The sequence below is a fragment of the Pseudomicrostroma glucosiphilum genome (genome assembly GCF_003144135.1).
Source record: "Pseudomicrostroma glucosiphilum strain MCA 4718 unplaced genomic scaffold BCV69scaffold_6, whole genome shotgun sequence".
Classification (NCBI taxonomy): domain Eukaryota; kingdom Fungi; phylum Basidiomycota; class Exobasidiomycetes; order Microstromatales; family Microstromataceae; genus Microstroma; species Microstroma glucosiphilum.
In genome coordinates, this window is record NW_020289918.1 from 100,259 (window position 1) to 113,917 (window position 13,659).

Consider the following 13,659-nt stretch of genomic DNA (forward strand, 5'->3'; position numbering starts at 1 on the left):
GCGAAACTCCGACAGCGGCTATGGTGATCCATTGAGGGAGGGGCCACACGAATTTTGAGTGCAAGCTCTTCGTTGGCATCGCACTTCCTCTTGTACCTCTCTTTGCAACGGCTCTGCAACACCCTCGTACGCCATGACTTCCTCGCAGCCATTCGACATCACCGTTGGGGGCAAATATGCTCCCACCATCCGCAGGATCGTGACTGGTCATCGCGAAGACGGTAAAGCCGTCGTCGCAAGTGAAGATGAGATCAAGCGGCTGGACCTGACGGAAGAACATGCTACCTTCGCGGTGAGTAGAGGCTCCACGAGAAGCGCCTGGTTGTCCTGTAAAATATGTCAAATACTGAAACACCTGCTTCGCCTGCATTCCCAAAGGTGATGTGGTCTACTGAAGAGTCCCCGTCTGACAACATGGACACCCGGGATGGCGCTTTGAGGCCCGTCTTCTCCGGTAGCTCCCACAACCAAAACGGAGGCTCGGTTCTACGGATCGTTGACTTCCCACCTGGAATCCAGTCTCCCATGCATCGAACACAAAGCGTCGACTACGGCATTGTGCTGTGGGGAGAGATCGAGGTGGAGCTCGACTCTGGGGAGAAGCGCACATTGAAGCAGAGCGAGGTATGCGTTCAAAAGGGTACCAACCATCTCTGGAGGAACAACACAAAGGAGTGGACCAGGGTGGCATACGTGTTGCTGGACGCAAAGCCGATTGTGATCGATGGCAAGCGCTTGCAGGACGAAGGATACCCTGATAGCGCTCAACAGTGATTTCCGTTGCTCTTCTGAACAATCTATTAGCCTGATACTGCAATGAATGCTTCCTCCACCTTGAGCCGTCTGAATCGTGCCGTTGTACGAATGTTCCCGTTGTGAGCGGCCATTGGAGCCGCCTCTGCCTGGCCCGCCTCCGAAAGCATCAACGTGCTACGCTGCCAATTGCGCACATTGTGGTGGTGGCGGCAGCGGTGGTGGCCGAGACATCCGACAAGGTGGGGTAAGGAAGTGTGGGGTAATGGCAGCGGTGGTGCAGGGGGGTGGGGGCAATCAGAACAGATATGTGGGGGAGCAGTCCGAGGGTGAGCCGTGGAGTCAGCGGGGTGACAATGCGGAAAGAGCGCGGTCGCGACAGACGTCAAAAGGGTACGACTTCTTGGGTCAATCTTGCTCTATTGGAGTCGCAAATTATCAAAGGTGTCACTTCTGAACTCCAAAAACAGCACAGCATGGTCCAAACATTCCTCAAGGTGGCCCAGAGCCAAGAGACTCAAGACACGTCGTCTCCCCCTCATGTCGTCGAGATTGTCAAGACTGCCATTGCGAAGATCCGGGCCGAGGGCGATGCTGCCGTTCGAGAATTTTCTGAGAAGTTCGACAAGTGGTCTCCCAAGTCATTCCGCTTGACTCAGGAGCAGATCGATGCATCCATTGCGGCTCTGCCGGAGCAGACCGTCAAGGACATCAAGCAAGTGCAGGCCAATGTCAGACGGTTCGCGGAAGCCCAGCGGAGCTCTCTCACCGACTTTGAAATTGAGACGCAGCCTGGTGTCATCCTCGGTCAAAAGAATGTCCCGATCGAGAAGGTCGGATGCTACATTCCCGGTGGTCGCTACCCCCTGCTGGCTTCAGCTCATATGACTGTAAGTACAGCGACAATCGAGAATTTGGCATTATAAGTATCATGTCAAATTGACGACCTCGTAAACCATGCCCTTCCTCTGCTTCTCAGATTCTGACCGCAAAGGTCGCAGGATGCAAGAAAGTGATCGGCTGCACACCGCCCATCCTTGGTGAAATCCCCCACGCCTCAGTGGCTGCCATGCACCTCGCTGGAGCAGATGAAATCTACCTTCTCGGAGGTGTGCAAGCTGTTGCTGCCATGGCGGTTGGCACGGAGACCATCGACAAGGTCCACTTCTTGGCCGGTCCTGGCAACGCATTCGTGGCAGAGGCTAAGCGTCAGCTCTTTGGAGAAGTTGGTATCGACCTCTTCGCTGGACCTACCGAGCTGCTGATCCTGGCGGATGCCAAGGCCCGTGCCCACACTGTTGCCTGCGATCTGCTGTCGCAAGCCGAGCACGGCTACGACACTCCTGTGATCCTCATCAGCACGTCAGAGCAGCTGGCAATGGACGCTATTGCAGAGGTAGAAAAACAGCTCAAGACCCTCAGGACAGCCGATGTCGCTTCCAAGTCTTGGGCTGACCACGGTCAAGTCATCGTTGTCTCGTCCCTAGACGAGATGTACGCTCTGGCAGATCAATTCGCCAGCGAGCATGTCCAAGTCATGACGGAGAACCCCCGCGAGGCTCTTACCAAGATGTCTCACTACGGTGCCCTCTTCTTGGGCGAGAAGACCTGCACCAGCTACGGAGACAAGTGCATCGGTACAAACCACGTGCTACCTACCCGCAAAGCTGCTCGCTTCACTGGAGGTCTCTGGGTGGGTAAATTCCTCAAGACTTGTAGCTATCAGCACGTGATTGACGATGAAGCGTCTGGCGAGCTCGGTCGTCTTTGTGGTCGAGCTGCTCGGGCTGAGAACTTCGAGGGACATGCGCGTAGTGGTGATGTGAGAGCGCACCTGTACCTTGGCGACAAGGTGGATTGGATCCAGTAGAAGACTTCGTGTAGTTGCTCCCATTACGGTCTCCCCAACATCTCAATCTCATTAATCAGTAGCTTTTCACTCCGCTCTTGCCGACATCGCGGCTGTGTTCGGGTTTGTCTGATCACTCTCCGGCTGACCTTTAGGATGGTCTAGCAGGTGTTACGCAACCCTGCGCTTGATGGCTCATGTATTTGCACCATTTCGTCGCCGACCTTGACCTCTTCAGACCATGTGGCATAACAATATCACATCTTGTTTCAGTTCCATAGGCGAATTTCCATTACAGTGACAATCGGGCCATACAACGTTTCCATAGGTTACAGGCTAGTATATGCAACAACTCCAAGTCCAATTCAAATCAAGAGAGGGAGCGAACAGGTGTCTCATCTTCATCCTCAATGACGATGTCATCACGGTCAGCGTGCCACTTGAGCTTCTGAATCAGACGCCATTGCAGAGCATTCTTCCTAATGGGCTTGCCCCAGATCATGAAGATGAAGACGAGGGCAAGGCAGAAGCTGGAGATGCCGGCAAAGGTTCCGAACATGTTTTGGTAGCCCTGTTGTCGTGAAAGAGGAGAATTGATGGTCAGTACACTGAGTCACGGTGAGAAGGTCAAAGTCGGATCCTGCGGAAGACTCACCATCAAGGCAATCCAGGGGTTGGTGTAGAAGGAGAGAAGGAAGCCAAAGGCAGCCTTGTACGCCAAGACGGATGTGACGGACTCTTCGGCCAGAGGTTTGAGACAATCGATCATGTAGACCATGGCATTGGTAGTTGCCCAGACGGCGGAGAAGTTGATGAGGGCAAGACCGATGGTGGGGCAGATCCAGTGTAGTCCATGCTGGATGCCAACACCGTAGAGGACCAGAGACAGAGGAGTGGTGATGAGGGCAGGCAAGATGGGCAGGAGGCGCATCTCGGGCTCTCGAATACCTCCATTGTCGTGTGTGCGCCTCGTCGAGTACTTGTCAGTAGCCCAACCTCCTAGCAGCGCAAGCAGAGAGCCGATGACGGCGGCGATGAAGCAACTGCCTGTAAGGCCGGGACCGAACTGGTAGGTCTGACCGAAAGCGATGGCGACATTGGAGGTGACTGAGACGATGGCACCGATGGTGACGGCGAAGACGAGGGCGGTCCAGGCCACAGCTGGGTAGGCGATGAGAGCAATTGGTCGCAGGAAGAGCATAGTCCAGCTGTCGTGGGTCCAAGTCTGCTTGGGAAGGACGCTCAAGCTCTGCATGTAAGTCTGCTTCTTGCTGTGGTCCAGGACACGCTTCTGTGTGAGGGTAACGGTTGGCTGAGGGCCACGTCGGTAGTTGGTCTCTGGGAAAGAGAAGATGACGGCAATGGTGACGAGGCCGATGATGGCGCCAGAGACCCAGTAGATTGTGCGCCATCCGGAACCAGCGGTGATCCATCCGTCGATGAATAGAGCCAGTCCTACACCGACGCTGAGGAAGACGTTGTACAAGCTGATTGGTAGTGTCCGCTCGTGTAGGAACCAGATGTCTGCGATGGTGAGGGGTCCAAGCACCTCACCGGCACCAGAGGCTGCTGCCATGATGATACGGCAGGCCAGCTGCTGAGACCAGGTCTTGCAAGCACCGGATGCGAATGCGAAGATGGTGTAAAGGACGAAGCTGAAGACGTAGACGGGTCGTCGGCCCCACTTGGCGCACATCGGAGCCCACCATAGCATGCTCAGACCCTGTACTAGCGCAGCACTTGTGAAGAGGTAGGCAGCTTTAGCTGGCATGACCTCAAAATCCATAGCAGTCCTGTGTAGCACAACGGGCACCAAAGGTATAATAGGTCAGTCTCTGTTGCCGTCTGTCTCAAAAAGCTCAACCAAGTCAACCTCAGTCGCTTGCTCTGTACTCACTGCACGATAGCGATAGTAGGTCCAGCAGTGGTAAAGTTGCAGCAAAATACGGCTGCACAGACGACGCAGGTGATCCACCACTTGCGAGCCTTTGACCAGTTGAGTGGATCGTCGGCATCATTCGAGGGACTTGGCAGCAAGAGGATGTCTCCCTGTCGGTTTTCGGTTCGCACGGTTCCAGCCTCCTCACCGAGGCAGGTCATCCGCGAGGCCGTCCGGTCCAGGGCGGCAACGTTGGATGTGGTGTTGTACATGCCGGCTTCCTTGTTGTCCAAAGAGGACGACTCTAGATTTAGGTCTGATTGGCCCATGGCGCGAGGTGGCAAAAGGGTATTAGATAGTGTGTCGAGGGAGGGATTGGAGGTATGGAGTTGCTCGCCTGGTGCGGACCATTGTTGGTTGACAGATGGATGCAGCCCTTCTTATAAGCAGAAGAGGGGCCGGAGGGATGCGGGGCTGTGGCTTGGACGTGTATTGAGATGTGACATGGGGCCCCAGACGATTGATTGGCGCCATGGTGTGCGGGGCACCAGGCCCCAGTACACAAATAGTCGGGCCTCGGGTGGCGGGACAGCCACACACCGGCTTCGGTACCACATCCACTCCGACCATTGACAGCAAACGCGTGGCTGGCCAAGTGCCAGGGCCGATCGAGCCTAGTGCAGATAGGGCACAAGGCCAGAAGAAGTCAGGCACGGGTCATAAGACCACAACCTGCCCCTTTTGGGGGGGGGACTTCACGCTTCCCTGTCTCACCTTGGGCCCAGAGCAATCACCCAGCTTCTCCCCTCGGCCGAGTCAATCGCTGCGCCCCTTGTTGGGACGCCCTCGTGGCTGTCGTCCCGCGGTTGACTCACCCCCGGGCCCCCACATCTGCCCCCACCCGAGACGGCCGAGGCCGACCCCACACAACCCACATCGACTTGTACGCGTTCCGAGCTACTGGACACCCCCGGCCAGGCTCAGGGTCCTGTCCGATGCCCCCTCAATCCCGACAAGAGCAGGCCGTGCACCGGGACTTTTTGGGAACACATCTGAGCATACGGAAAGCTATTGGCCTCCTCTACCACTACCACCAGCACCATGTTTGAAGCAACAAAGCAGTTCCATCGAGTACCCGTCGGCTTTGGTCCGGCTCCCAGCCCTCGTCAAGACCCGAATGGCAAGAGGTTCGACTGGTCCAAGGCAGAGACGAGGACCGTAGGCATCGTAGTGGAATGCGACCGAGCAGCCGTGCAAGCCATCCTTCCCGAAGGCTATACAGTGGAGCCTCCTTCGACGACCGCGGCGGACAAGGCCAATGTGCTCTTTGAAGTCATGGAGCTGCGCAAGTTGCCTTGGCTCGCAGGAAGAGGCTACAATACCTGGGGAGTCTACATTAGCGATGTCGTCTGCCGCAGGGCTCAGCAGAAGGACGGATCGCCATACAAGGCCTCGTACATGGCTGTGCTGTTCGAGAGCTTCACAGACCCAATCACGACGGGTCGTGAAGAGCTTGGATTCAGCAAGCTCTGGGCAGAGCTCCCCGACGGAGCCGTGTCGGAAGACGGCAAGACTCGTGTGCATACAGCGGGCTGGTACGGTTACGAGTTCATGAAGATGGAGCTCAAGGGCTTGAAGGACCACAACCCTACCACGGCCCCAGCTATTACCCGCAAGGGTGAACTGTTCAGCCATCCCTCGCAGCATGGCTTCCTTCACCACCGATACGTGCCCGCCGTGGGTGAGCCGGGCAAAGCAGATGCCAGCTATGCCACGTTCAATCCGGCCCCTCCAGGTGCACCCCACATCCTCTCCTACCAGGCTCCATTCCCCTCGCCGGATCCTTGCAATCCCAAAGAAAGCACCTCTGTAGATGGAGCAGAAGTCACGTTGACGATTACTCCGGGCACGTTTGAGCAGCTGCCGACTTTGCACAACGTCGTCAGGGCGCTTGCAGAGCTCAAGCCAGGAAAGGTGCTCGAGGCAGCCGTGCAGCACATCCAGGGCGCCAGTGATCTGAGTGAGTACCATGCGAATGAAGGCCAACCCAATCTCGACGTGAGGATAAGCTGACATGAGTACCCTGCTCCACTATGCCATCAGTCAACAACCATCGCATTGAGAAGTGATGTCGGTCAGCGGGGTGACTATGGAGTGGAGGTCTAGTGGCAGGAGCGCACAGCGCCTCGTATTTGCCCTCAGTGGGCTGTCTTCGTAGAGCATCGATGGTCGCAAAGACCACAAAGAACGCCATCTTGTGTCAATCTCCAAAATGTGATTGCGTGATATATGCTTCTCACGCAAGCTCCAAGGTCGTATCTGTGGCTCTGAGCATGGTGTGAAGTGGTGCAGTGGTACAGTAGGGAGCGGTGGGCTCACGCGCAAGGGTCACTCAGTCGCGCGCGGAGATGCTCAGGCACGACCTTGGGTTGCTAGATGGACGTGTTCCTTCCGCCTCACTGTACCACCTCTTGTCGACCACCCTAGCTCTGCATCACGATACCCAGCGCCTTGCATTAACGCAGGACGTCCCATTCATCGGAGTCCGTGTTCCTGAGCTCCTTACATCCTCACACGTTCTAGCTTTCTTCGAGACTGGAAGAGCCTTGCCCAAGACGACTTTGCAGTAGCAAAGCGCGTCCTCAGAAGTTCCTACAGGTGCAGCCCATCACGACCACATTCTCGAGCTAAGCTAATATTCTCAACTGTAGCTAGCAATGACAACGACCTTTCAGGCGAACGAAAAGGTGCTGTGCTATCACGGACCCCTCATCTACCAGGCCAAGGTCAGTCAAATGCGGAATGCGGAGGCGAGCTAGGCAGGCTTGTGTGTGAAGGAGTGAATGAGTCGACAGTCTGACAGAATCCTCGCTCCTGTTGCTTGCGCTCTCGCAGGTCCTGAAAGCAGAGATCTGGACAGGGACTGACCCGTCCGAAGGGGGATTCACTGGACCACACTACTTCGTCCACTACCAAGGGTGGAAGGCAAGGTGAGCGCAAGGGCTGGAAGGAAGAGACGCAAGTCTCTCTAGAAGAGCAGACTATCTACTTTGGGACATTTGGAGGCTCACGTAGAACGCTGCCGCTATTCCAACTCTCTAGCTGGGACGAATGGGTTCCTGAATCGCGAGTGTTGAAGTTCAATGATGAGAACATCACACGGCAAAAAGCTCTCATCCTCGCTGCACAGAACAAGGGCAAGGAGAAGGAGCAGGAGAGGCAAGCCGCTGCTGCCGCTTCTGCTGCTGCCTCATCCTCTGCTGGTGGATCGAAGGACTCTGGAAGCTCGCGCAAACGTCCGCGAGACTCGGACGAGAAGGGTCGAAGGGGTGGTAGTGCGGGAGCTGCAGGAGCGGGTGGAGCTTCAGCATCAAAGCGCGGACGTGATGCAGTAGGCGATGAAGAAGAGTTTCTGCGTCGCCCAGAGATCAAAATCGTCATTCCGGACGCACTCAAGGTGCAATTGGTCGACGATTGGGAGAATGTGACAAAGTACGATCAGCTGGTGCCGCTACCGAAGAAGCCCAACGTGAAGGATGTGCTAAAGATGTACAGGGATCACGTCTTGGAAGAGCGCAAGAAACGAGAAAGCAAGAACAGCAAAGACAGCAAAGATGGAGCAACTGGTAGCGGCAGTGGATCCTCACGGCTCTTGACACAACCTCTAGCGGTACTGGACGAAGTGTTGTCTGGCCTCGAGCTATACTTTGACAAGGCTCTGGGGAACAACCTATTATATCGCTTCGAGCGGACGCAATACCTGCAGATCAGCAAAGGGGCTGCTGCTGCCATGACTGGTAGGAATAGGGGTGGAGCTGGTTTCAGTGCAGAGGAAGGAAAGAGCAAGAGAGAGGTGACGCCTACTGGTGGACAGGAGACTGAGGAGAAGCAGCCCAGCGAGATCTATGGCGCTGAGCACCTCTTGAGGCTTTTCGGTGAGTAAGACCGTAGATTCAGGACAAGAGGAGACCACCACTTGCTGACTTGCTTTCCCTCTTTCCCCCCTCTCCAGTCAATCTCCCCTCCATCATCGCCCACACGACCCTGGACGCAGACTCGGTGGTGATCCTAAGGGAGCACCTGGACGACTTCCTCGCCTTCATGGTCAAGGAGAAGCCCAAGCTCTTTGCCTCCAAGTACGAAGTGGCCAGTCCGGCTTATCATCGAGTGAGCCTAGTCTAAAGGAGGGAGGACGGGGTTCCTGTATGGGGCAGGACAGCGAGATGGGGCTGCGCGAGGCTCACCTGAGATTTACGTTTGACGGCGAAGGTGTATGTATTGGCAGAAGAAGGGCCTATTGACCAGCCTGTGGGGACTTTTGTACTCAATCAATATTCTCGAACTGTCCCTCGACGTGACCCGGAAGTGGAACGAGAACAGAGCATAGAATGAAGCAGCTGAGAGACCCCTCTACGGTCAGACGAAGTGCAAAGTACGAGTCGCACGTGTATGGACTAGGTATGCCGCCAAGGGCTATGTACAAGGAACGTATTGGGCTTCTATCCGCTGCCAAAGATGCGAGGCGACAAAGCCTCCCGTGCATCGGTATACGCTCATCCCCTCTGCAGATCGAACAGGAGGAACTCTGCCTCTCTTCCAGCAAGATGCTTCACCCGTACCTGCTGCCCCACCCTCGCTCCCTTGACAAAGAGTGCGTCACCCTCCGTCAGCTCGTAACCTTCCCCCTGCATCTCGCCCTCGCCTGAAAGCAGCTCCACCCGGACTTTCGATTCGTCAGGCTTGGCTCCCACTCCAGAGGCTGTCCTGCTCTTCGGGTCTTTGTAGCCGGAGTTCATCGCGAGGTGGATGACGCCCCAGCGCTCCTCTCCCGTGGACGACTCTACATCCGTGTCCTGACCCCAGGTGTGTGTCACTCCAGCACTCTGCGTTGCGTCTCCCCCTGCAGAAGAAGAGGGAGAGAGGACAGCTGCTCTCACTACGAGACTGGCTTGAGCTGGAATGGGCTGACCGGGCTGCAGGAGACCGCCAGTTGATTGTTGCTCGGCGGGAAGAGACCAGTGTGGCCGTATGAGGGTGAGGAGCTTGTCCTGCTTCAGCTCGGCGGGGGATTGTGTCGAGAAGTAGGTAGGCGACATGCGCTGGCCTTCTCTTGTTGGAATGAACCAGATCTGTACAGTAAGGAGAGCACAACATCAAGCTTGTATCAGCAAACGCTCTGGGATGGACATTACGCAGCCCGATGTCCCACTCACCTGCATGAAATGTGTTCCTGCTCCACCTTTCTGATTGTTGTACTCGCTATGCTTGATACCCGTGCCTGCGCGGGTGTATTGAATTTCGCCACGCTTGAGCGTCTCGAGATTGCCCATGCTATCGCGATGTGTGAGCTCGCCGGAGAGGACATAGGAGAAGATCTCGTAGGATGCGTGTGAGTGAGGTGGGAAGCCACTATGAGGAGCATAGAGAAAGTAAGGAGTAGCTGATGAGCAACCGGCGAATGACCCTTGCCTGCCTGATATCATACTTACGTCCCTGCCTCGATACGATCCTCATTCACCACCCTCAAAGGACCAAAGCTATCCCACTTTGGGTCATGATGTCCGGCAAAGCTGAATGTGAGGAACGTCTTGAGCCAGCCATGATCATCGTGCATCCTTGCATTCCATTTGCGCAGCTGAGCCGAAGGGGGAGGACAGCTGCTGGCGGTCGAATTGAGAGAGGTAGTGGTAGCAGTAGACATGTTGAGGATTGAGGGCAACGAATTGGATGGGAGGAAGGGCGATTGGTATGCTGATATGGATGGGGTGAGAAGCAAGAGACGACGAAGGGGAGCCAGGAGCATGGAAACCAAAAAGAAAGAGTCAGGTATCGGCCGCGATGGCGAGGTGGTGAGTAGTGTACAGCGTAAAGCAAGGCGAGGCGGATGCTAGTGCACTCGCTCTCGGATATAAGGCTAGCCCAAACAGACGAGAGGCTTCCGTTCCGACTTCTTCGGCGTCTTGGGTCCCACGCACGTCCTCCCCACGGGGAGAAGAAAAGGGGGCGTAGATAGAGAGAGGCAGGCTGGCAGTGTAGAGCATGATCAGGTCGGCTGGTCGGTGCACCTCTCGAGTTGTACAGACCAAGACTCCTGTTGTATTAGGCGGCAGCTCTGAGCGGCCCTCTCCATACATCGAGAGAGGAGAGGACAGCTGTGTATGTGGGCGAAATGTTGAGGCCTCGACCCTGAGCTCCGTCCTGTCTCCGCTTCCTCCCCGACGCAGCCGAAGCCGCCGACGCCGGGGCCGCAGTCGGCTAGGCTTTCACACCTCCTTGATCTCTCTTCCCTTTACTCTGTTCCAATCTCCTCACCTGGTCATCGATACACAAAGTTCACCCTCTTGCAACTAGCGTTTGAGGCTCTTACGTTCGACCGTTGTTAGTGTAGACCTATTGCTCCAGAAGCCGGCACTTTCGGAGTCTGAGCGCGCCACGGATAGGAAGGAGATGTGGGAAACGGGAGCATTCCTTTCCGTTTGCTCGGATGTGTCTCTGAGAATGTATCCACAAACCTCAACCGCGCACAACAAAGTCCCATAGCAAAGTCCCATAGCAAAGTCCCTCCCTCTTTTCCACACATACACACAACCACACGCACACACTCCCACTACATGGCATTCACGTACACTTTGTGACATCGTCACGACAGCTCTGAGTCTCAATTGCCTGTCCATGGAGTGGTGTCTGCCATGGCGCCAGCACCAGGAAGCACTTTCACCGTGCGAGAACCAAAGGCAACGAACACCGATCCAGGAGGGCCTGAAGAGCTCTGGTTGTCCAGTGATCCGGGACGTAACGTCAGCTCTATGGAGTCTTGTGGCAGCGATCAAGCCTTCAACTACTTCGTTCGCGTTCGAGGCAACCCCTCCAATCACGAAACCAAGAGCACCCACACTGATTCCCGCAGCAAGGCTCGAGCTCTCCTTGATCATGTCACCATTGTTTCGTCTGGTCTGGAGGAAGATTCGAAGCCAAGCATCTGGACCAGGTCTTGCCACCTTCTGGACGGGCTGTCCCAAATCATAAATGCCTATCTGGTCGACGATCCTGGGCGAGCACGGATCGTTCGAGAGGACCTCGTTGCGCCGCCGAAGCTGGCAGTCCCGATTCTAGTGGATCGAGGAACGCAGGAGGTGCCGTTCAATTGGCAGTATGAGCGGCGCACGCTCTATCTGACTGAGACACTCGTCCAGCTCGGTCAAGATGCCTGTCGCTGGAAGGAAAGTGAAGCCGAGAAGACAGGATTGCCTTTCGTTTCACCACTGCCCACGTCGTTGGACAGTGAGATACACATCGTCTCTTCCCCTCGTGCAGACGCATCCAGAACTCAAGCACGTTTCAAGATCGCCCAAGCTGCTGATGACGCTGAGGCGGACTTTTATGTGACTTTGGGGTCTCGAGTCCTCGCGACGATGGAAAGCAAGCCCTATTGTAGCGCTCGAAACATCGGGACTCTCGTGCGGGCCCGTTGCAACCCGTTCAAACAGCAAGAAGCAGGGGAAGTGTACACCGATAGCGATACTTTGGAGCTACTGCTTCAGCTTGGCTCTCAACCTCTGGCGGCAGAGTGCCGTCAAGGAATCTTAGTTGCTGATTGGGGTCGCCTGCTGCTCCCTTACCAGCTTGAAAACGGCGATAGGGGCGATGGAGAACTGCGACTGGTCTTCTCATCGACAGGATCCTACTGCGACGTCCGCGAGGGTCACCAGGCTTGTGAAAGGGCAACCGCCGAGAGTAGGGCTGAGCTTTCTGGGCAAGACTCCCCGGTCTTTTCTTTCCAACAATTTCCGAACACAGTCTTCTTCCTGCTGGGCTGGATCTTGCAAGCCATTGAAGATCTGAAGAAAGATGCTAAGAGCGTGCAAGAGCCTGAGGACTCGAAGGCGAAGTCTACTCAGCCTTCAGAAGATGACCGTGAATCCCGCGGACCCTCCGGAAAGAGGAGTCGCCAGCAGCCAGGGGGAGGCGACAAGTCGGCTTCCCCAGCCACCAGGAAAAAGTGCGAGGTTCGCAGAGTCCAGCAGGGGCGCGGCTGACAGCGGCACCGAGGTTCTCCCATTCCTCAACTCCTACATCTGTACCTCAGGACCAATTCTCGGCGGAACATTTGCTGCCGTCCATCTCTGTGTGATCGATTGCGACTATCTCGAGGGCCGTAAGACGCTGAGCCCTCGGGAACAGTTCAAAGGTCGACCCGCATTTGGTGTTGTACCCGACTTGGGCCCCAACTACTGTCACGCATATATGAAGGTGCAGAGGGTTCCTTCTACGCCCGAGCCCGAATCCCTACCCGAAGCAAGGTTTGAGGGGCCTGACGATCCACCCGTGAGCGACGCAGACCGCAACGGCATCCGGCAGAGGACTACACGAGAGATCGCAATCTTCTGACACTGTAAAGATCTTCAGGGTGCTCTCATCCCGCGGCTCTTCGGGCTGGTCCCTTCCGACGAGTACCCTCGGTCAAGCGCAGATAAGCTCATGCTGCAGTGTTTGCGCGCTGAGCCGATCTGGAGCCTGCTTGAGGAGTGGAGAGATTTGTGGGGCCGCGAAATCTATCATGCGGTTGAAGCAGCGTTTGCAGAGCTTCACGCTCGACGAGTCTGCCATGGGGACGTTAGTGTCTCCAACATCCTCGTTGAGTGGAGACGGGTTGCCTCGACTGGCTCAGGGGCTACGATAGCAGAGACGGTCGAGGACTGGGAATTGGGCGGATTGATTGGTGAGGCACAAAGACAGATGCGACTGAGTGGAAAGGCCTATGCTGCCGCTGCGCGCCAGCTATCAGAGCTCGACGGGACGCAAGGCGACTCTGGGCTTGCCCTAGAAGTGAACGACTCTCCGCTGAGCCGCCTGAAGGCTGAGATCAAGCCTCATGTTTGGCTCGTAGACTTTGCCGACGCTGTCATTGTCGAAGATGGAGAAGCAGGCAACTCGGTCCTCACCTCTGAAGCTCAAAAAGTCACACAAATGATGGAGCGGTGGGCCAGCGATCGCCGAATTGGGGGATGAATCATGTCAATTCCAGATCTCAGCTAAAGAGGCAGCAGATCTCCACAGCAGGCATCACAGTGACTTGATCAGAGCCTCTCTACCGCCTCGGTCCTCTGTCCAGAGCCCACCTCCTCCGCCTCTTCGCCTTTTATTCTCTTTCTGTAACACACGCATCATACCTGTTGAT

At 55.9% G+C, this 13,659-nt stretch overlaps 7 protein-coding genes across 7 annotated transcripts; 5 read left to right on the forward strand and 2 right to left on the reverse strand.

The window, feature by feature from the left end:
• Nucleotides 1–76: 76 nt before the first annotated feature.
• BCV69DRAFT_312189 (cupin 2, conserved barrel domain protein) lies at nucleotides 77–837 on the forward strand. Its single transcript, XM_025494905.1, has 2 exons — nucleotides 77–292; nucleotides 379–837. Exons 1-2 carry the CDS (start codon nucleotides 134–136, stop codon nucleotides 772–774), a joined length of 555 nt encoding a protein of 184 aa, XP_025348061.1. The 5' UTR covers nucleotides 77–133; the 3' UTR covers nucleotides 775–837.
• A 389-nt stretch (nucleotides 838–1,226) lies between these two features.
• Nucleotides 1,227–2,623, forward strand: BCV69DRAFT_312190 (putative histidinol dehydrogenase; the record flags this gene model as incomplete). Its single annotated transcript, XM_025494906.1, has 2 exons — nucleotides 1,227–1,643; nucleotides 1,733–2,623. 2 exons carry the CDS (start codon nucleotides 1,230–1,232, stop codon nucleotides 2,621–2,623), a joined length of 1,305 nt encoding a protein of 434 aa, XP_025348062.1.
• A 349-nt stretch (nucleotides 2,624–2,972) lies between these two features.
• On the reverse strand, nucleotides 2,973–4,753 carry BCV69DRAFT_287275 (MFS general substrate transporter; the record flags this gene model as incomplete). The annotated part of the gene is made up of 3 exons (XM_025493554.1): nucleotides 2,973–3,173; nucleotides 3,258–4,395; nucleotides 4,500–4,753. The coding sequence occupies 3 exons, from the start codon at nucleotides 4,751–4,753 to the stop codon at nucleotides 2,973–2,975; spliced, it is 1,593 nt and encodes a 530-aa protein (XP_025348063.1).
• Nucleotides 4,754–5,402: 649 nt separating this feature from the next.
• On the forward strand, nucleotides 5,403–6,844 carry BCV69DRAFT_282415 (hypothetical protein). The gene has a single exon (XM_025492354.1). The coding sequence runs from the start codon at nucleotides 5,583–5,585 to the stop codon at nucleotides 6,552–6,554; it is 972 nt and encodes a 323-aa protein (XP_025348064.1). The 5' UTR covers nucleotides 5,403–5,582; the 3' UTR covers nucleotides 6,555–6,844.
• Nucleotides 6,845–6,944: 100 nt separating this feature from the next.
• On the forward strand, nucleotides 6,945–8,856 carry BCV69DRAFT_282416 (MRG-domain-containing protein). Its single transcript, XM_025492355.1, has 4 exons — nucleotides 6,945–7,267; nucleotides 7,377–7,471; nucleotides 7,584–8,416; nucleotides 8,494–8,856. Exons 1-4 carry the CDS (start codon nucleotides 7,199–7,201, stop codon nucleotides 8,661–8,663), a joined length of 1,167 nt encoding a protein of 388 aa, XP_025348065.1. The 5' UTR covers nucleotides 6,945–7,198; the 3' UTR covers nucleotides 8,664–8,856.
• A 178-nt stretch (nucleotides 8,857–9,034) lies between these two features.
• Nucleotides 9,035–10,182, reverse strand: BCV69DRAFT_287277 (RmlC-like cupin; the record flags this gene model as incomplete). The annotated part of the gene is made up of 3 exons (XM_025493555.1): nucleotides 9,035–9,610; nucleotides 9,695–9,890; nucleotides 9,971–10,182. The coding sequence occupies 3 exons, from the start codon at nucleotides 10,180–10,182 to the stop codon at nucleotides 9,035–9,037; spliced, it is 984 nt and encodes a 327-aa protein (XP_025348066.1).
• Nucleotides 10,183–11,170: 988 nt separating this feature from the next.
• Nucleotides 11,171–13,490, forward strand: BCV69DRAFT_298707 (hypothetical protein; the record flags this gene model as incomplete). Its single annotated transcript, XM_025494246.1, has 3 exons — nucleotides 11,171–12,395; nucleotides 12,475–12,806; nucleotides 12,888–13,490. The coding sequence occupies 3 exons, from the start codon at nucleotides 11,171–11,173 to the stop codon at nucleotides 13,488–13,490; spliced, it is 2,160 nt and encodes a 719-aa protein (XP_025348067.1).
• Between the last annotated feature and the right edge of the window lie 169 nt (nucleotides 13,491–13,659).

What these genes read in the sequence shown, in the direction of transcription:
- BCV69DRAFT_312189 (XM_025494905.1), top strand. Translation starts at nt 134, where the DNA reads ATGACTTCCTCGCAGCCATTCGACATCACCGTTGGGGGCAAATATGCT. An exon ending in AAGAACATGCTACCTTCGCG is followed by an intron (nt 293 to 378) that starts GTGAGTAGAGGC and finishes GCATTCCCAAAG; the next exon opens with GTGATGTGGTCTACTGAAGA.
- BCV69DRAFT_282415 (XM_025492354.1), top strand. Translation starts at nt 5,583, where the DNA reads ATGTTTGAAGCAACAAAGCAGTTCCATCGAGTACCCGTCGGCTTTGGT.
- BCV69DRAFT_282416 (XM_025492355.1), top strand. Translation starts at nt 7,199, where the DNA reads ATGACAACGACCTTTCAGGCGAACGAAAAGGTGCTGTGCTATCACGGA. An exon ending in TACCAAGGGTGGAAGGCAAG is followed by an intron (nt 7,472 to 7,583) that starts GTGAGCGCAAGG and finishes CCAACTCTCTAG; the next exon opens with CTGGGACGAATGGGTTCCTG. An exon ending in GCACCTCTTGAGGCTTTTCG is followed by an intron (nt 8,417 to 8,493) that starts GTGAGTAAGACC and finishes CCCCCTCTCCAG; the next exon opens with TCAATCTCCCCTCCATCATC.